Raw genomic sequence first — 22,485 nt, forward strand, 5'->3', positions numbered from 1 at the left:
TAAACTGAGCTTATTAACGTATACGCACTCTATGCGTGAGCGCCTGAGCGGGAACAGTTTGAGATCAAGCCAAGTAAGAAAAAATAACAACGCAAAAGTAACCTAAAAGTAACATAAGCATTACTTTTCATGAAAAGTAACGCAATATGTTACTTTTTGGGGGAGTAACTTAATATTGAATGCAATACTTTTAAAAGTAACTTTCCCCAACACTATTGAACAATACGTTATCTTAGGACAACTTTGATGAACTTGTTTAGGATCTACTTTAAATGTGTAATTTAAATCTTAAACACATTATTATTTATTATGTTTCCTTAAAAAGAAAATAAAACTCATTAGAAAATCATTATTTTATTTTATTTTAAGTTTAAAACAGCTTTACAGGAAAAAAACATACTGATCAATTTAAGTAAAAGAAAAGAAAATGGTGCCCTTACAAATTATGGTTTTCATTGTTTCACAGTCAAGCAAAAAGTGCCTGTTTTGACAATGTGCTGTGTCTTTATTCAAATGCTTTTGAGCAGAAAAAAACAATTCCGACAATCATGATATAATCATCTAACCTATAAATTGACGTTTGAAGATTTGTATTATGTTGAACACAAAAAAGACACACATAGACAATTACTAAGAATATTTGAAATGAATTTGATACCACATAACAACAATTGTGGTTTTATTTTTCACAGATGAAGAACTTGAGTTTTAAGCATGAAGAATCGTACCATGAAAGTGTTTCACCATCCACATCCAAACAAGCACAATTTTCTCCATCAGGGTCCTCGACTTTCCAGTTATCAGGTTCATCTGGTTGATTTGGCCTCCTGGACCAGAATCTGTCACAGTATATATAAAAAAAATGATATACTTGTATTTTCCAGTAGATTTTCTTTTTAGTGAAAGTGACAAATTTAGTGAACACACGCACTGCAAGTTGTGAACACACACGCACGCACGCACGCACGCACGCACGCACGCACGCACGCACGCACGCACGCACGCACGCACGCACACACACACACACACACACACACACACACACACACACACACACACACACACACACACACACACACACAAAGTTTATTCATGTTATCAGAGGCATGCAATGAAACAATCACTGACACCCGTTACTAATTTTAAGTCTCTGAGCAAAGCAAACTATGGTTTCAATGTGAGGATCGTGTTGATTTTGCCCAAGAGATGTTGAACAAAGTGAGACAATACTGTGTGATATTGATTAAAAGATACCTTCAAAGCTTTTTAAATTCCAGTCCAAATCCTCATTTTTCCATGAATATCAATATCTGCTTCAACTAAGGGATGCAAAAGAGGGATGATCGAATAAAAGTTGATATTCTTGAATAGAGATGACATGAACTTTATTCCTACACCAATAATCAACAACCAAAATATATTTATTTAACTAAATTAATTGAGTCAAATGAAATGGAACTTAAAAAAAACATAACATTTACCAGGTGAAGTTTCTGATTTGTTGTTTTCCAGTCTGATAAAATCTCCAGATGTAGTCGCCATTTCAAGATTTGCACAATTTGACTTTAACTGTTGAGTGAACTGATGGATATTAAGGAACGAGGAAGCTATTTTTAATCAGTTCAAATGTGAAAGGAGGTGCTTAACCTTTAGTAACTGTTGATCATCCACATTAGGTCAAACTCAATAATCCTAAAGTCTATATAAACCTTATGTATTTTTGTTTCTTAAAAAGTAGTACTTGTGTGATGATAACAGGTTTGCACAAAATGTCGGACAATTGTAATCTTGCTTCTGAAAACCCGGCTCAAGTAATTTTTTGTGATTTACAGTTTTGTACTGTAAAGAACATTCTGTAAAAATATAACCTTGATATCTTTAATATTGACTGAGATCATGTCAAAATTGAAATCAATGTGAAATTATTGAGTGAAATCAAACTTTGATGCCCCAAATATCATAATTACATTATAAGACATCAGACAAGATTTCAGGTCATAAATACACCTTTTGATAAAAAAAAAAATAAGTTCATAATTCAGTTAGACTTTTTGAAAGATTGAAATGGCAATTTGTCATCAAAATTACACTCTAAATTCTACTGGGTTATTTTTAACCCAATGCTGGGTAAATATTGGACAGAACACATGTTGGGTTGTTTCAACTCATGGTTCATGATTTTCACAAAATGCCTTCCAGGAAAAATTTATTCTAACAATATATATATATATATATATATATATATAGTCTTGTTCAAAATAATAGCAGTACAATGTGACTAACCAGAATAATCAAGGTTTTTAGTATATTTTTTTATTGCTACGTGGCAAACAAGTTACCAGTAGGTTCAGTAGATTCTCAGAAAACAAACAAGACCCAGCATTCATGATATGCACGCTCTTAAGGCTGTGCAATTGGGCAATTAGTTGAATTAGTTGAAAGGGGTGTGTTCAAAAAAATAGCAGTGTGGCATTCAATAACTGAGGTCATCAATTTTGTGAAGAAACAGGTGTGAATCAGGTGGCCCCTATTTAAGGATGAAGCCAACACTTGTTGAACATGCATTTGAAAGCTGAGGAAAATGGGTCGTTCAAGACATTGTTCAGAAGAACAGCGTACTTTGATTAAAAAGTTGATTGGAGAGGGGAAAACCTATAAAGAGGTGCAAAAAATGATAGGCTGTTCAGCTAAAATGATCTCCAATGCCTTAAAATGGAGAGCAAAACCAGAGAGACGTGGAAGAAAACGGAAGACAACCATCAAAATGGATAGAAGAATAACCAGAATGGCAAAGGCTCAGCCAATGATCACCTCCAGGATGATCAAAGACAGTCTGGAGTTACCTGTAAGTACTGTGACAGTTAGAAGACGTCTGTGTGAAGCTAATCTATTTTCAAGAATCCCCCGCAAAGTCCCTCTGTTAAAAAAAGGCATGTGCAGAAGAGGTTACAATTTGCCAAAGAACACATCAACTGGCCTAAAGAGAAATGGAGGAACATTTTGTGGACTGATGAGAGTAAAATTGTTCTTTTTGGGTCCAAGGGCCACAGGCAGTTTGTGAGACGACCCCCAAACTCTGAATTCAAGCCACAGTACACAGTGAAGACAGTGAAGCATGGAGCATGATATGGGCATGTTTCTCCTACTATGGTGTTGGGCCTATTTATCGCATACCAGGGATCATGGATCAGTTTGCATATGTTAAAATACTTGAAGAGGTCATGTTGCCCTATGCTGAAGAGGACATGCCCTTGAAATGGTTGTTTCAACAAGACAATGACCCAAAACACACTAGTAAACGGGCAAAGTCTTGGTTCCAAACCAACAAAATTAATGTTATGGAGTGGCCAGCCCAATCTCCAGACCTTAATCCAATTGAGAACTTGTGGGGTGATATCAAAAATGCTGTTTCTGAAGCAAAACCAAGAAATGTGAATGAATTGTGGAATGTTGTTAAAGAATCATGGAGTGGAATAACAGCTGAGAGGTGCCACAAGTTGGTTGACTCCATGCCACACAGATGTCAAGCAGTTTTAAAAAACTGTGGTCATACAACTAAATATTAGTTTAGTGATTCACAGGATTGCTAAATCCCAGAAAAAAAAATGTTTGGACAAAATAGTTTTGAGTTTGTACAATCAAAGGTAGACACTGCTATTTTTTTGAACACACCCCTTTCAACTTATTGCCCAATTGCACAGCCTTAAGAGCGTGCATATCATGAATGCTGGGTCTTGTTTGTTTTCTGAGAATCTACTGAACCTACTGGTAACTTGTTTGCCACGTAGCAATAAAAAATATACTAAAAACCTTGATTATTCTGGTTAGTCACATTGTACTGCTATTATTTTGAACAAGACTATATATATATATATATATATATATATACAAATATATCAAATGAAAGAACAGTCCCTCTGCTTTCAAACAAACAAGAAACAAACAAACAAAACTAAGAAAAAACTTTTCTTTCTATCTAAATTTTTTTCTCTGCTTAGGCTATAAACTCTGAAATATGTTTTTTTTTTATAATTTTTTTTAGCTAAACACTAAAAAAATTACCCTCTTTGTGAAGGAATTTTGTTGGAGATCAGATTCAGAACTATTATAAAAACATATAAAAAATGTTGGCTTCAGTTTTTTTCATAAATTGGGTATCTACTGGATATTTGCGGTATTGGAGATTAACATAAAAATTCATCAGGTACACATTTTTTATGCAAATGTTTTCTCTTAACTGACGAGATAACTCGTCAATGGCGGCGAAAGAGTTAAGATCATGTGTTATATGCACTAATGCAGGGCCGGCGCTAGCTATAGGCAGAGTAGGCAAATGCCTAGGGCCTCAAGCTTGGAAAGGGGGCCTCCATAACTGCTAAGTCCATGTGCGCTGGTCCGACAATCACTACTGACAGCATTAAATAAAGTTTTAAGGTGAGTTCAACTTTATGCGGCGCCGCCCCTGCAAGAATTAAGTTTGTATTTAAAAAAGTTTGTATTTAAAGTCGAACAGCAAACAAAATTGGCGTTACCTAAAGTAAACTGTCTGTATATCTTGTAAGTACACTTTATTTTAGTTTTCAAATCATGAAAGTAGTTTGTCTGTTTAACTTCCAGTGGCAGCTGATTTGTATGGATATTTAAGTTAGTTTATAAAAAGGTATTGCAATAGTCTGATAGATAACTTTATACTGTATATTGGAGGAAAAATTCTTCTTTATCAAGTTAAAATAAAAAAACAAAAGTTTTCTAGGAGGTGTTCACCTGTAATTTTTTTATGGTTAGGGTTTTTGCAATATACTGTTGTCTTTTTAATTTTACTCTTTGGAGAAAGCAAAACTGTTATGTTATCCCAAAAAAGGTGGTGTTTTTAATAAATGTGACTGCCTTAAAAATTTTAATACATGTGGTTTTGCATAATTTCTAATTACATTTTAGCATAAAGTTAATAAATTTGTTGATAAAACTTAATAAAAAGTAATGGGTAAAAAAAAAAAGTTTATTAGTAGTGCTCATCTGATTTCTTACGCAGTAGAAAAACACGTTCTCACATTATTCTGAAAATTAGAGAGGTGTGAGGGGCCTCCAACATAAATTTTGCCTAGGGCCTCCAAATATCTAGAACCGGCCCTGCACTAATGTGCCCATAAAATATTATCATCAATAACTCTTTACAGTGTTTCTATAAGAGCACTATATTTACATTTTAATGATCAGTCAATAATCAACCAACAACAAGGCTACATCATAGGAGGGTTATATTTTTGTCAGTGTGTGGTGGTTATGTGATATACTAATGTAAATTTATATTATTATATGTGAATGATTACTAAAGGTTACTAAAGGTAAGCACCTCTCGCGCTCTCCATTTGTAAAAAATCACTTCCTTTTCCTTCATATCCATCAGTCCACTTAGAAGTTGTGGCAACTCGTGAAATGGCAGCTATAGAGATTTTATTACTATTATATTAAAGGTGCAGTGTGTAATTTTTAAAAGGATTCCTTGACAAAAATGCTAAATAATATACAAAAGTATATTATCATGGGTGTATAAAGACCTTTTAATAATGAACCATTATGTTTTTATTACCTTAGAATGAGACGTTTTTATCTACATATACCAAGGGTCAACTTACATGGAAGTCGCCATTTTGTGCCGCCATGTTTCTACGGAAGCCCTTAACGGTCAAACTTTTTTGTTAATTTGTATCAGCCGATGCATTGTTTTTCCGGTGGTGGCTACCGTAGCTTCTCTATGCGTTTCAAAAGCGAGGGAAGAGCAGTGGACTGAGCCATTAATTACAATTCGCAACCTCATCACTAAATTTACACACTGCACCTTTAAATATTCTCCCTTGAATTTTAACATGCTTGTGACTTTGCTCATCCATCAATCCATCTCTATACCTCATACCTATAATGGAGTCAGAGAAAAAGCTGAAATCTACCTCAGACCGAGGAAACCCCCTTGTCAGGCAGATTGTCCAAAACTTTGTGAGTACTTCAATTTTTGCATCCTTGATGTGAAACCACATTGCATCTTCAACTTCATTTTGTCTGTACAAAAAAAAACATTGGCAAAAAAAAATAACTTACCTCACTTACCAAAGCTGTTCTTTCCAGGATGAGGTCATGCAACCAGGGAGTTCTTTCTGGATGGGTGTTTTAACAATCTATTGTTAAAATTTAGGAGATTCCCCACACCCTTATGTTTTTATATTACTCTCTTGATTATATTTCATATTATGTTAACCTTACATCATTCAAATAAATCACACATGGTAATAGTTTTCATTATTAAAGGATCATATCATTTCCTATAGACATGCACAACCTCTAAATGAACTGATCAACTAAAGTCATTGTGACCTAAACTCAGCTAACTTCCCTGTATGCTCTCCGTTTCAACTTCCCTATCCAGTTATATATCTGTCAATGAATCATTAAGTATCAATTATCATCATACAAGCGTTGGTCAAAGGACCATCCAGAGGTTTCCATACTATTGTTTAAAAGGGATCAATATTTCCTTCTCAATAAACCATCGACTATGATTTGAATGGATCTCTCTTGTAACCCCAAAGTTGTAACGACCCATATCTTCCACTAAGTCACTTCTTTATCTTTCATAAAGATCATTTTGAACCTTCATCCTGCAGATGGCAGTACAGGAATATTTTAAAGCGAGTACCTTAAACATATCAGGTCATCTTATGACAAACACAAGTACTCCCAAGTCGTAAATGCATCAGCCTTTATTTGTATTATGCAGCTGGAGGGGTGCTCTTAAAAACAGAAGCAATTTTAATCCACCTTTAAACTATTATTGTACTTCATCATCTGACATCTGTTGACCTGAATAGACAAGAGTCGTAAACAACCAATGATGCATCATTTCCAGAGTCCTGAAAGATCTAAACTCTTTAATTCAGCTCTGCAGTCCTTACACATTAAAAATGACCCAAATAACCAAATGGTTGGATTCGGAAAGAACAAGTAAAGCACATGAACACACATAAGCATTATTCAATTCATGGGCCATTATAGATACAGGCCTTCATCTGCTTTCAGAAACCATTTAATATCTGGTCCTCATCTGAGGTGGCTTATAAAACAAATCTTTCACATGAGCCCTTTGACCAGTGTTAGCTCACAAAACATCAAAGCATCGTGGAAAGGGTCAAAAGTAAAAAGATTTGTGCTGACACATGAACGTTTCAAGGATTCAGTCTTCTCAAGGCGGGAGCGATCAAGACAGCGGGAGAAAGAAAAACAGTAGAGAAAGCAATAAAGGGCACGTTTTTTTTCTCTAAGCTTCACATTGTTTTCACACCAGCTTGCTCTTTTAATCACAATCATTTGAGGCACGATCAGTCCTGGTGCAGGGTCAAAGGTCATAGGTTGCCTTGCCGTATCTCATTGACCTTGGAGATACGAAGCCTTTTAGTGACCCCCGAGCCGCATATCTCAGAAAGGCCATGGCAGTATCCCCGCCACAAACCGAGTGAAGGAGATTTAGGCACCAGTGGGAGAAATCAACCAGACCGAATCAGTTTGTGTTTAATGGCGAATCAGCAAAGTGCATCAGTTGTGGCCCAGTCCGTCGGGTTCAGGTGCAGTCACATGATGCAACACTTGTTCTTGAAAAAGTGAGGATGCTTGTAGCGCAGTCTCTGTTTGGGCCGATATTTCTCTAGGTAGGTAAGCTGCTTGCTGTTTATCGCACCTCTGCGTTTCCTGCCAATGCAAAATTAGCAAGTTTTAATGTTGCATCATTGTAATAAAACCTTGAAGATGCTAAGCCTTGTATCATGAGTAACCTTTTTAGAGCCACCTATTAACGTAGCGGTTGACGTCAGAAGCTCAACGTTTATCGTCCTTGAATGAAGTCAAGAGAGAGAGATATACGTACTGTCTGATAAACTGGATGGCATCTTCGTACTTCATCCCACTTTCAATCAAAGCCACGGCCACAAGTACTGGAGCTCTGCAAAAACAAAAACAAACCTGCTAGCCCAACTTAAACCTTCACGTCTCTATTGTATTTGGGTAAGTCTGTGGGATTGTTTGCCTAATATGACTACACTGTAAAAATCTGTGTTGCACTTAAATGTTTAAGTTTAATCAACTTGAAATTACAATTCATTTCAACTTTCTTGACTAATGAGGATATTATAAAAATTAAGGTAAGACTTTACAATAAAGGTTGTTTTAGTAAAAATTAGTAAATGCATTACCTCTGTCCCCACCAGCGTTTTTAAAGAAGTTTGTTTGATGATTTTTACAAAAGTTTAATGCCTTCCAGAAAATGTTCTTCTTTAAATATATAAACATAAGATATATATATATATATATATCTGAAACTTTTTTTTAAAGCAGAGGGTCTGTTTTTATACTATATTATATATAATATAATATAATATAATATAATATATAAAAAACATAATATAATATAAAAAAAACAGACCCTCTGCTTTAAAAAAATTGTATCCTACCTTTATTTTTTCTCTTTTTATCACCTCTCAAATAGAGTAGGTTTCTTCAAAAATACAAAGATTTTGTGCAAAAAGCTGAGATAATTGCATTTTTGTGCGTATTTGTTGCGTAATGCTTTTGATAGAGATCAGATTCAAAGTGATGATCAAAACATACAGTACACAGAGTTTGAACTGTTTGCCCTAAGGGGTTGCGTCCGGGTTTTATAAGTTGGGTAAGAGTGCCATCTGGTGGATAATAGCGGAAAATATGGATTGCTGTAAAAAACATCATTGGCAGGAAAGCGTTTTCTCTTAATTGATGAGTTAACTCGTCAATGGCGGGGAAAGAGTTAACTTATGCCGAGTTCAGACTGCATGATTTTCAAACTAGTCGGGTCACCTGTGGTTTCACACTGCGTGGTAGCGTTCAGCCGCTGCTGTTTCAGACTGCACGATGGATTGACGACAGGGGTTTTCATACTGCATCACTTTCCCGTAAGAAGAATCCGGTAGCGCCTCTCTGCAGAACACGACATCCAGGGGGCGGGGTTGCATTTAGATCCAGGGGCGGATCTGGATCCCGATCCAGAGATCTCATTGGTCGGAAGTTTTACCACAAGACACGTCATACACGTGTTGCTCTTTTACTGTCTATGGTGTTGCTGCATAACCATTTCCGCATTAAGTTGTAACTAAATTAAGTTATTACTTTGACATAAAAAAATAACTTTACTTATGACTACAATAAAAGTAGTGCCTTTATGGTGAAATGTAAGTTTTTTTCTATAATGTTTTGGAGTAAAACATTTTGTGTAAGCCTACTAGGAGTAATCTTACCACATGCAGTTTAAGACCTATGAATGAATACAGTATAAATATGCATAATTATTAAAATATATAGGCTATGGCATGTTATTTAGAAATTAATTATTTGAATGTTTATCTTATATGGACTTTGAACTTGTTTTAACGCGTCTTTGCTTACAGCCATTAGGGAACAGTTTTCCCTCGTAGATGGTTTACTTTTTTTTAAATTTGCTAATAAAAGATATCAAATAAATTTGTTTTTATATTTACTCGTATAGGAATAGCTGTGTAATAAGTGGGATAATGCACAAATAAATCCCTTCAGTGATATCAAACTGTCGCGAACGTGTCCTTACCTCCCCTTACATCTAACTGTGATACTTTCTAAATTATGAATATTTCTCAACTATATTATTAATCAAAACACTTAAATTGATAAGAGCAAACGTTGGCGACCACAGGTTGCAACTAATTGCGGGCTGCAACAACGCAAATATACTGCTTCATTTTGCGGAACAAAGTATATAAAGTGGGAGGAGTTGGATCTAGATCCAACCCCGCCCTCTGGATGTTGTGTTCCGCAGTGAGGACCATCTCGAAGAATCGGCGATAACTTTGTCCCAGTCTGCAAACTACGTCTCACAACCAAACGCACGCGAGAAGTGACGCGAAGGAAACAACGCAAAGTCACGCATGCAAGACCGGAGTTCTCACGTGAGACTGGGATTATTATTAAAATAATATGGTGCGTTTATTTGCAGCCGTAAGAAAAAGAAATAAAGATTATGAAAGAGGAAATGTTTGGAGAGACTCCTCCACGAACTTCCGGCTGTCCTGTATGTTGCTCTCTCATTGGCTGTAGGTCATCGCTGATGTTATTCACACGGCATGATTTGAATCGCCGACAGGTTCAGATATTTAACATTCTCTCAGATTCTTTCAGATCACGTCCTTGATAATTCACACTGTGTGATTGTGACTCGCGTGCACGAGCATCGATTTGCCTGTGATTTCGTGCATATGTCGGCGATTTCTCAAAACCTGTCGGCGAGTCAAAATCAGGGCTAAAATCGTGCAGTCTGAACTCGGCATAACATGAACAAACAATGAACAGTCTGGTTTTTCAAAATTTTTAATTCTTGTTAATGTAAGTTAATGTCAATAAAGTTATTCATGTTAGTTTATGGTGCATAAATTAACGTTAAATTTTAATGCTTAATTTTATAAATGTATTAGTAAATGCCGTATTTAACATGAACTAAGATGAATAAATCGAAATAGAAGTAATGTTCATTAATAGTTCACTTTAGGTAATACAACCTTATTGTGTTACCAAAATTGAGTTGAAATAACTTCAATTAAACTTAATTTGAATAATTTATAACAACTCCTTACTAGTCAAGAAGTTTAAATTAATTGTAAATTCAAGTGGATTATAATTAAATATAATTAAATAAAAATAATATTATATTAAATATAACGAAATTATAAATAGAACTCTTTATTAAAATAAATAAATATAACGATTAAACTTATTTAATTAAAAAGTGCATCCATCCTTTACAAAAGTAATACACACGTCTCCAAGAAGTTTATAAAGGTCTTCTGTTGGTAATCGATGTAATATTGTAATTAAAATATCCATATTGAAAACTTAATAAACTATAATAACTAGCTTCTGGTAACGACACCATCTTGGACACGATTCAGGAGAATAACTGCGCAATGTAGCCATGGCAACGCTCACTATGCTGAAATTTGTTGTTATAAAATATAGTTGAAAGCAGTTCATTTTATAAGTTGTAGCAACTCATCTCTTGTCAAGATAAATAATCGTTTACCTGCAAAATACCTTAAATTAACCACTAGAAGCTGTGTGGATTACTTCTGTGAAGGATGTTTGCACTTGTTTTAGGTCAGAAGTTGTTCCCTGATCCCAGTTTTCTCACATCATAGGCTTGGAAAAGCAATGACATTTACTAAAATAACTCCAAATGTGTTTGTCTGAAAGATGATGGACATATGTATCTCGGATTGCTTTACGGTGAGTAAATCATTGGAAAATGTTGATATTTGGCTGGAGTATTCTTTTAAACATTTAAGTTCAACAAGGAATTTGTTTACAGTGTATAACTTAACAAAAGCAAAAGCACTCATCTGCTCCACAAACTTTACGATTTGAGGTATCTTTTATGTCTGTAAAACAAACGAATGTTGAACACTTACGGCTAGGAGTTTAAACAATCGTCTAACCCTAAGTATGGGTAATAATAATGATGACTGCCTTAGTAAGCACCACTTACAATGCTCAATCATACGGTGCAACCCCACTTCTAAACAGTACAGCCATCTGAACTGGATGAAAATAAACAAGTCGGGCCAAAAAAGCACTGGCACTCTTTCAAGAGTCGAGGCCGAATCCCTCTGGAAGCAGATGAAGTGCGTCAGAGGCAGAGTTTTACCGCCCAAAAGACGAGAGCAGTGAGGGCAGACTACCTCCCTCCTCACGTCACTCGCTGCTGTTTAATAGCCGTCATTGGCGGTGTTTAGTTACCCTCGTACGTGCGCCAATAGAAAGCATTGATACATTGTGTGGAGGGCTTAACACGACAGTCCATTATATGGTAGAAAATCAGTTTTGAGAGATTTAAACAAAGGACTTCCGACACTTTAACAGCAAATTTGCTTAGTAAAAGACTAAAATAAAAAAAGAATACACGAGAGAGCATCATGTGTGGCGAAACAAAATCTCAGTCGCGTGGGACGGACAGTCTGTCGTAAAGGTCGTGGTTTGAGAAGGACAGTACAAACACATGGTTGTAAAAAAGCCACTTCCTGTTTTGTCTTCGGCCCTCACCCCGATGCCTCTAAAAACAGCAGAATTGCAGCCGAGTAAGTGCACTTTGGGGACTGTTGACTTTGGCGGAGCACTCCGTCCGCTTTAAAGCCTCAGAAGGGGCACCTTGCTCGATATGTAACCAGTACGATTTTAGTCCATAGGGAACTATCAACTGGTTAATAGAGGAGATGGGTCTCCTGGGAAACCAAGAGGTGCATTATGTTCCTTAAAGCACACAGCTCACATTCTTTTCCAGATTAAGGTTTAAAACTGGAGGTGACCTTACTTATGGGCCACCAGATGAGAAATGAACCCATTTGCCTTTCGGAGTTCTCAGGAGTGGGGGAAAAAACGCAGTGTTTAAATCTTCTAAGCATTTGCATGAAAACATTAACTGACCTTCCTAGACCGGCCACGCAGTGAACCGCTACGCAGCAGCCGGGGTCTTCCATGAAGTGTCTTTTCAGTAAACTCAGCCAGTCCTCTACCACTTTGGAGGGAGGTGGAGCTCCATCGTCAAATGGCCAATCCTGGAGAGAGATGCGGTAGTTAAGTTTTATACAAGTGCTCAAAAGACATATTTACACAATGCACTCTTGTGAACTCACTGGATAGGAAAATTTAACTGGCAAAACAACTTTTCATTAAAATCAATGTAATTGTCAGGAGGGTAATAATTTTGCCTTTCAGCAAGTTAATGTGCGCCTTCCATTCTTTCAGGTAAGCAAATATTTCGAAAAGCTGGAGGAAAATTCATGTCTTGGTGTGAAAAGTGTTGGGGATAAAAAAAACTCATATTTCAATGGTCACCATGATTTATGTTACATCAATACGGTTATTCAAAGCAGTAAAACTGGATGACTTCTTAGGGTGTACTCACACTATCCAAACCAAATCGCACTCGGCGCGTTTAAACCCCAAAGCCTGGTTTGTTCGACTAGTGTGATCGGGGAGGATTGGTTAATCGTGCCTCGGCTGGGTTGCAGAGGTGGGTTGGAGTGCGGTTCACTTGGGCTCAGGTGCAGAAAGCTATGGTCTGAGCGCGATTCAAATGGTGAAGACGTCACTTGCGTGACCACTCGCCTTATCTGGCTCCGTAAAAACCTTTTGATGGGTGCAACAGGGTTATGTGAATGTCCGAGCTGCACACGTGACAGATCAACTAAGCAATATGGTGACATGTAAGAAGGCTGTCTAACATCGCGCAACAAACGACTCTGAATAAAAAACACACACTTAACATTACAATGGATTCCAGTGTTAAGAGATTGCTTTACTTCCTGCTTTTTCAAAACAATCGCATCTTAATGACGAAAGCGCGCCTGGACTCGGATCGATAAAAGTACAGTGCGAGTGCGTGCATCTGGGAGAGTAGGGTGGGGGGACAATCACGCTGGGGCATGGTTTGTTTTGGATAATGTGAGTGTGCCATTAATAGCATGTTGACACTTTCTTGTTGTCCACTAAAATCACCTTGGGACTATTTGGTTAAAGGACCAGTGTGTATATTTTAACCGGCATCTAGTGGTGAGACTGTGAATTGTAACAAACGTCTCAGTCCACAGCTCAGTCGCTTTCAAAATGCATAGAGAAGCTACGGTAGCCATCACATAACAAACATGTCAACGCCTGAGACAACGTAGCGACAAAACGCACTCTGTTTGTCCGTTTAAGGTTTTTGTAAAAACATGGCGGTGAGTGACTTCCATATAAGGGGATCCATTGTATGCAGATAAAAATTGCTCATTTGAAGATAATAAAAACAATACAGTTCATTATGTAAGGTCTTTATACATTTACAGAAGCCACTTTGTCTTTAAACTTTGTTAATTTATGCTACAAAATTTGTTTAACTAGGGTGTCTAAATACCTTTCATTGCTAAAGTATCCGCTCTGAAATTTTCGCTCTTTAATCTAAGACAGATTTGTAGGGATTAAATGTTTGTACACTTGGCTCTTTAAAAAGTAGGTTATCCAAAATAGCCTTTCAGCTTAACCAAAGCAAATGCTAACAGGGCAAAACAGAGTCTGCAAATGTATTACGGAGCCGAGACGTCTCGTGTCAACTGAGCTTGTATTCTCTTTGGATGCTCGGGTCGTACAAGGCTGTATGTTTTTGGTGTTTTAAACACCGTTTCAACAAAATCAACAAGTTTAGGGTTAGATATAAACATGTGTCTGTACCACAAGAGACGCATTATATCCTGAAAGATCGTAGCACCTTTATCAACACACCTCTCTATGATTCAACATGCTTGACAAGATGGGGTGCCTGGGAAGCATGTGAATGGCATAATTTTAGCATATGTGTGTGTCTGTCCTGTGACCCTGTGACCTGAAGGTGAAGGGTGAACCACAGCCCTCTTAACAAGAGGTCCGGTAAATGCCACCCCTCTCCTCCCCCCGTCTGCCGAAACCACTGCTAAGGGACTTTGATGTGGTTTAGCTGCGAGGGACATAGTTGGAGTAAACCAGCAAACCAACTGGCATGCCTTCAGAGGCATAGATGCTTACACAAACTCGTGATCCAGGCAGGGCAAGCTTTAATTACAAAGAGATTTCTCACAGTACGGTTACGGGTAAGTCGGCATTCGGAGGCCTCAAAATATCGCTCGTCACACGGGACCAATAAGTAACATTCAGTCACACAACAGCCCCGGGGACGTGACACTCGCCATCAGCAGGTGTGAGCCGTCCTGAAGTAAACAAACTGAACTGGCAAGGCCTCATAGAAGTTGGCTTTAGAAAAAAGCCTTTGATGCATGAATGACTTGTCACAAAAACTTCCTCCACTTCCCTCCACTCCATCCTATTGATTTCCCGGGCAAACACGCTACATCTAGAAACCTATTGAACTGGAGCGGATGGCGGGCTGCTGATGTAATGCAGGTTGGGTAAACAGCCATGGCCTACTTTAAGAATGCAGATTTGGAAGCAGGGTCACTTGCACAAACACGCAGTCATGCATTCATCTCTCTATAGATGTCTGATCTGGAGGGGTGTATAGTGACACGTGCACACCTCCTGGGATCACGCAGTTTACTCTCTTGTTGAACACAGAACAACACGCGTAACACTGCTGATTGTTCCCACTGGGGTTTTTTGCCTTGCAAAGTTTCTCAGCAACTCGTGTGCCAGATGACTGACATTTCAAGAGCTCACCATGGAGCTGCGGACAAAAACAACAAACAGATAAACGCAAGTACGCAAGTAACTGACATTGAATGTGTCAGAAGCCTTGCGAATCTGCCAGAAACACTGCAGTCGACATGCAACTTGTGCTAGATGAGTGACATTTCATGAGCTCACCATGAAATTCGAACAAAACAACAAATCTGTGTTTTAAATAAATCAAAATATTCATAAATCCTAGAAAATTACATTAAATGCGTCAGAAAAGTTGCAGTCTTGCAATATATCCATCAGAAACATTGCAGTCGACATGCAACTTGTACGAGATGAGTGACATTTCATGAGCTCACCATCAAATCAACAAACCTGTGTTTTAAATAAAATAACCTAAAATATTCAAAATATGTAAGGAAATGACATTCAGCGTGTCAGAAATTTGCAGTCTGGCAACTACTGCGTCAGAAACTTTGCATTTGTCATGTAACTTGTGCTACAAGTGACATTTCATGAGCTCACCATAAAATTGCAGACAAACCTGAATTTATATAAAATAACAAAACACAAACTCAAGTGAATGCATCAGACTAGCAAAGGCGGACACTACTTGAATATATAAAAAAAAATCCAAGCATCTGTGCCTTATCAGAGTGTTTGTCTTGGGAAAAAAATTACTTTACTAAAAATGTTCACTATTCTATAGAATCATACTGTGTATTCCTTTTATATTGCATATTAAAATTGATTTAATACCTAATTACATAAAAATTGTGTACAAAAGTACTTTTGTACTTAAGTAAAAAATATTAGATGTTTAATGCAGTGGTTCTCAAATTTACCCAGGGGGGCTGCGAGATGGTGCCAGGGGGGCCCCAGTTTCATTACATTTTATAAAATACATAAATTTTGTGTAATTAAACCTAAAAAATTAAGTCTACTAACCAACAGCACTACTTTGAATACTTTAATATGTTTTGTCTAATTGAAATGTTATGTTTTAGAACAAAATTGTCATAAATTTTCTTTGGGGGGGGGGCGAAAGAATGCAACGTACACAAGGGGGGCTGCACGCTGAAAAAGATTGAGAACTACTTGTTTAATGTACTTAAATATTAAAAATAAACCAAAAACTTGAAATTATAAAATGGAGTGGAGTAAAAATTATGATAATATGCTTCGGAGTGTAGGTTTTCCAAAGAAAAACACTGATAAAATACGAATACTTGAAAATGTACTTTTATGTAGAAAGTAAAAATACTTAAGTAGTGTCCGCCTCTGGAAACTAGGGATGGACCGATAAATCGGCTGATGATGCTTGCTATGCTTCTCAATGAATAACGATGAAATGCAGCTACATCCAAAAGCCAGAGGGCGCTCTCGTGCAGAAACTCAATATGCGCTGCAGATGAAGAACCAGACACACGCAGCTCCAGGAAATGGCTTAAGGACATATTTATATTGCTCTTCTTCAAACCTTTTCAGGTATTTTCATGATAATAACGAATATGTATAATGATTATGTTTGATGAGTGTTGCTTTTTCAAATGCATCTTTTAAACGACTCAAACTAACAGTGATTTCAGAGATGTAGTACATGAAATAGCTGCGCATAATTTTAGCTGTGCGCTTCAGAACTGTTATCGGGCAGGTTTTATTAGTGTATATCGGCATCCCTATCAGAAATGCAACAGGCAAATTGTGCAACATAACTGACATGTCAGGGGCTTACCATACAGCTGCAGACAAAAACAATAAGCATGCACTTTAAATAAATGAACAACATATGTAAACGTACGTAATTGACATCAAATGCGTCAGAAACATTGCAGTCTTGCAACAAATGTGTCAGAAATGTTGCAGTCAGCATGCAACTCATGCTAGATTAGTGAGATTTCATGAGCTCATCATAGCGGTTGAACAAACTAGTCGACCTTAATGCAAATGTCGTGACACTTTAAGCTTGACGTCGACTAGTCGCGTTAATCACTGTACTTTTTGGATTTATTGTTGCATTGTTAACGTTAAGTCGCAACATAGGAGCTGTATAATTTAAGCATTGCTATTCCAACATGCATCGATTAAAGAATGCTTTAAAACGGGAGTTATTGTTGCATTGTTAACGTTAAGTTGCAACATAAGCTGTATAATCAGCATCTGTATTAATGTTCTGCTAATAAATTGTGGCATGTTGCAAAGCAGTCCCATCTCTTGTGTTTTGTAAGATTGACACCAACGATTGGTCGACGTCAACTCGACTTTGATGTCATAACAGTCAACTTTAAATAATTTGAAGTCGTTCAACCCCTAGCTCACCATGATATTGCGGACAACCCAACAAACCCCTATTTTACATAAAATAACACAAACTAAAGTGAATGACATCGAATGCGTCAGAAACATTGCAGTTTTGCAACAAATGTGTCAGAAACGTTGCAGTCGGCATGCAACTCATGCTAGATGAGTGAGATTTATTAAGTTCACCATGGGGACAACACAACAAACCTATATTTTACATAACGTAACACGAATGCAAGTAAAGTACACTTGTGACAGAAATATTGAAGTTTTGCAACATGCAACTTGTGCCACATGATTGACATTTCAGGGGCTCACTAGAAGTGCAGCAAATCGACAAACATGTGTTTTAGGTCAAATTATTTTTAAAACATGTGTAACTTACATTCAATGTGTGGTACAGATTGTAGTGTTTCACTTTAAACTCGATTCCTTTTAAAGATCCGGGTTATTGTGAGTCACTCACTAAAGTGATCCGGGTTATGTGAGTCACTTGAGTCAGTATTGCTAATTCGCCAAGGAAACTCAGTACAGACCCACTTGTAACCGACTGATCCGAGATTCTCAGAGCCGGAAACATTGCAGACTCGCAGACCATGGGACTCATGAGACTTCACTCGCTCTACAGATCCACTAATCAGCTGATTCGCACGGTTACGGTTATGAGTTCAGAGATTCTCGAGTCAGAGCCGGAAAACATTGCAGATTCGCATGTCTCTCAAGTTTGCAATGTTTCCGTCTCTGAGTGAGAATCTCGGGTCAGTTCTCGCGCAGATCAGCCAGTTACGGGGGGATCTGTAGAGCGAGCGAAGACTCATCAATAAAGTTGCAAGAGGTTTGTGTGTGTGGTGGCGCGCTGTTTATGGTTTTACATTAAATTGTAGTAGGACTCAACTGATCCGGGTTAATGATACTAGAGACTCGCGACTCGTGAGTTAATTTAAAGATCCGGGTGAAAGATTTGAGTGAGTCACGATTCAAACAGGTCTAGTTTTGCCTTTCTATCTTTTCTTAAAGTCTTATTTACTTAGTCCAACCTCTCTTAAGGTTGAATTATCTGGTTTAGCGAATGCAAGAATATTGAAATTGACTGCAGGACTGCAGAGATTTGCAGAGCAGACGCGTCCTTCAAATTCACAGCATCAAGTAAAGTCAGACCTTATGCAACAGTTTGCTTTGAGTTTCTTCTTTCTTTACTCTTACTGTGAAACAGTCAGGATGAAAAGTATAAAAGAAAGGTTGGGTGGTGGGGAAGGTAGGCGGGAACCAAATTGGAGGCCACACGGAGAGACCAGACTCTGCAGATACCATAGCAACAGTGCAACATTGACGTTGGTAATAAGAAACACGTGTAGCTGCTTGGAAGAGAACGTTCATAATAATGAACATAGTGTGTGTGAGAGAGTGGATGGGGTCAAGGGGACCCGTGTTTATTCGTCTAATGCAAAAAACTTTATAATTCATCTTTTTGGTCATTTCTCTTCTTAAGTGTAAAAAACAAACCTTTTCATTACATCGATTTCTTGAATACTGTACTTTAACTGGTCAATAACAGCAGTCAAAAAATTTTGTATAGTCACTGCACATTAAATTTACTGTTGTCCAATTGTCCTAGTTGTTAGTTTCATATCTCTCGTATCAATTTGCAGTATCTTTCTTAATAATAAAATTATTTAACTCAAATCAATATTTCGGATCAATTCCGGTGACCAGGGAGTACACATAGATATAAAATGCATGCCTTGCATTGCACTGTAAGTTTCTTTTGATAAAAGCATCTGCAAAATGCATAAATGTAAAAGCAATGTATTTATTTCCACGTAACTTTGTAATCAGCAAGTGATTGTATAGTTGGTCAATAAAAGTGCTGTGATGGTGGCAGTATTTGACCACTATGGTAAAATACTATTGTACCACTAATGCACCAATTCACCGCGGTGGTTATAGAATGTGTGTGTCGGTGCACATGCATGCGTGCATTGATGCACAACGGCTTATATGTAATGCATACATATATTTTGAAATATAAAAATGTAAATAAGGATCAGATAACAAACGTGCATGAATTTCTATTTCCGCCGGTGGGTGCTCATCACAACGTCAAACAATGCTTAGGTTACTTAGCAATGAGACACGTTGAAAAAAAGGAGAAAAGTGGCGCTGTCATGTTTTTCGTGTTGTTTTAGACACAAAATGTGAAGCAAATTTGAAGCATTTGAGCTTATGTGCTTGGCCATTTCGGTGGGTGCTTGAGCCGAGCTTGAAGACATCTCGCTGGGTGAGATCTCGCACGTCGCCACCGCGGGTCGCACTTCTCGCGTTGTTAGCCATTGCCAGCACTTTTTATAATTTTCACAAATGTTCATTGCCTTCCAGAAAATGTTCTTTGAAAATATAAACATAAAATATATCAAATGAATATATCACCTCTCACCACGTGGATAATCGCAGAAATACGGATTGCCGGAAAAACTTGTAATTGGCAGTGAAGAGTTTTCCCTTAATTGACGTGTTAACTCGTCAATGGTGGGGAAAGAGTTATTGGACATTTCCGATTGGTACGTTTTGTTTTTTTCAGGATGGACCATGTTAAAGGAACATTATGTAGGATTGTGGCCAAAACTGGTATTGCAATCACAAAACGTGTGGCTAAAACTGGTACTGCAATCACACAGCTGGTGGCCAATATACCAAACGACAACATAAACATCAGTTGAGGGCTGCAACTCCACTTTTTAAATGACAATATCCTGGCCGGACCGCTGTTGTGAGTGATAGAAGTATTTGAAATGAAAATGATTTCTGAATGTCTAGTGACATTTCAGGGCCATTTAATGATTAATTGATATAAATTTCTTACATACTGTTCCTTTAAGTATAACTGTAACGTCAATAGTAAAACTTCAGCCTAAACGCTAGCAAATAGTATTAACTAGCATATAACGCTAACTCAACAGTCACAACTTTGTTTTTAGCATTGTAACAACACTGTACTTAATTTAATGTGTAATTGTAATGTAATGTTGTGGGCATACATCTGAACTGTAACGGAGGAGGAAACGATTGCGTTTGAGGCTCATGATGTGTCATTACCATGTATGGAACTCTTATTATTCATCTATGCCTAGATAAATACAGTTTTATATTCTACGGCACCTTTAAGATATTACTGAATTACATGAAACACTAAAAGAGTTAAGTGTTCAGATTTGAGCGATATGGTATTACATAGTCTTTGGATGTGCAGTAGTTATTTAGAAAATAAAATTGTTAGACGACATGACTGACCAATCAGAATGCAAAATAATGCATAATGCAAAATAAACCCCTTTAAGACGTTATAGTCAAATCTGTTGAGGTTTATTTTGCGACACCTGTGAATTAACTTATTAACAGACATTAAGACAATATGCACTCACCACAACTGTGATTCCATCCTTCTCCAGAGGGGTTTTATCGTAAGTCACCTCGCAAACTCTGACCACCGTTGTGGCTCCGTACTTCTTAAGATCCTGAAGAATAATAGGAGAGAATGGATTATATTTACAAATAAAACAATCACCATTTGTTCTCACATCATTTTTCCATGGAAGGAAAAGTAAGGTAAGCCAACCATGAACATGCCCTGTCCCTCATCCCTGCCATGTGACTGGTGCACTGGGATGGGTTACCATGACAACGAAGGCTTTGTGAATGTGTCGCTATCATTAAAGCTTCCATGGTTCATGCACACTTTCCCAGCAAGATAAGAATGAGTGGGCCATGTGACAGTAGAGTTGTCTTAAGATAGACCATGTGAGCAAAGACGGGACGTGCCATTTAAAAGTGCATGCATTTCAGCAAGGGCTAAAAAGAGAAGCGAAGGGTGGGAGGGAGGGAACAGGCGGCACGAATACACAGAGACACACACGTTTACATCTCTGACAAGACAGAACGTTCTCACCTCAATGAAGCTGCTTAGTGTGGAGTTTGTTGGGTTGTGGGTAATCAAGAACCTCATGTTCTTGTAGCACACCTCTACTGGGGCCGGCCGGTTCATCCGAGCCATCGTGGCGCCTTCAACTCCGTGTCCAGCCTTTGAAAGAAACCTGTTGTAACCAAATTCACCCGGTAGATGCTCTCCACGGCTTCTGGTCTATCACTTAAAGACTCCTTGATGTTTTAAAATCTCAAATCACTTGTTTCCTCTCTTTAATGGCTTACGGTAGCCAGAGAGACAAGATCACCCCATTAGATTTGTAAAGAGTTTTGGGTGGCAGTAGAGGGAAGAGCGTCTCAGTGCATCCAGAAATCAGAGCAGGCCAGCGGGTAGCGTGTGAAGCATTCTCGTCTGGTTCAAACGCGTGGATGTTGAGCGTGGCAGTAGTCTCCGGTCCTCTGCAAGAACGCCATGGACAAAGCCTCTACTGAAGGGAAGAGCTGTTGAAAAGGGAATCATAAAAAGACATAAGTGTGTTTTCTTTTCTAAAATTGGATACTGACGAACACAACCAGGGCAGTCCGTTTAATTCAAAACATGACGCACAGTCCGGCTCATGTCAACTATGAGTCTGTGACAACAGATTACATACAGTGTCCCCAAGCCCACGCACACAATCCCATACTACACACACGCACACACAAACATTGTGCAACTTCAAGGCTGATAGGCACTTACTGTATCACATAACAGAAAATGAGAAAAAGATATATATATATATATATCTCAGTGCTATTACCTTTTGTCCTGGGTTTTTCTAGGAAACATCAGTACAAAATCTATTCTTTTGAAAACACAACTTCAGAAAGCCTTCATTTGCACCTGCATCTTTTAGATTTTAGACAACTGAAGCTACTTAAAGTGCCCATCATATTTTTTTTAAGTTGGCTAATATTATTTTAGAGTCCCCTACAACTGGTTTAAATGCATACACGGTAAAAAATCTTTGCTGCCTTAAT

General features: G+C 37.7%; 1 protein-coding gene across 2 annotated transcripts in view; it reads right to left on the reverse strand.

Moving 5' to 3' along the window:
* Positions 1-6,737: 6,737 nt before the first annotated feature.
* Positions 6,738-22,485, reverse strand: part of ptp4a3a (protein tyrosine phosphatase 4A3a) — a 38,347-nt gene continuing 22,599 nt past the window's right edge. For both annotated transcript variants that reach the window (XM_065294486.1, XM_065294488.2), the window contains exons 2-6: positions 21,491-21,966; positions 20,967-21,059; positions 12,523-12,653; positions 7,913-7,987; positions 6,738-7,737 (exon numbers count right to left, since the gene is read on the reverse strand). In XM_065294486.1, the coding sequence (XP_065150558.1) occupies positions 7,620-7,737; positions 7,913-7,987; positions 12,523-12,653; positions 20,967-21,059; positions 21,491-21,595 (522 nt within the window). In that variant the 5' untranslated portion in view covers positions 21,596-21,966 and the 3' untranslated portion in view covers positions 6,738-7,619. The remainder of the gene's footprint in view (positions 7,738-7,912; positions 7,988-12,522; positions 12,654-20,966; positions 21,060-21,490; positions 21,967-22,485) is intronic.

Source organism: Paramisgurnus dabryanus, chromosome 19 (genome assembly GCF_030506205.2).
Source record: "Paramisgurnus dabryanus chromosome 19, PD_genome_1.1, whole genome shotgun sequence".
In the NCBI taxonomy this organism is placed as follows: domain Eukaryota; kingdom Metazoa; phylum Chordata; class Actinopteri; order Cypriniformes; family Cobitidae; genus Paramisgurnus; species Paramisgurnus dabryanus.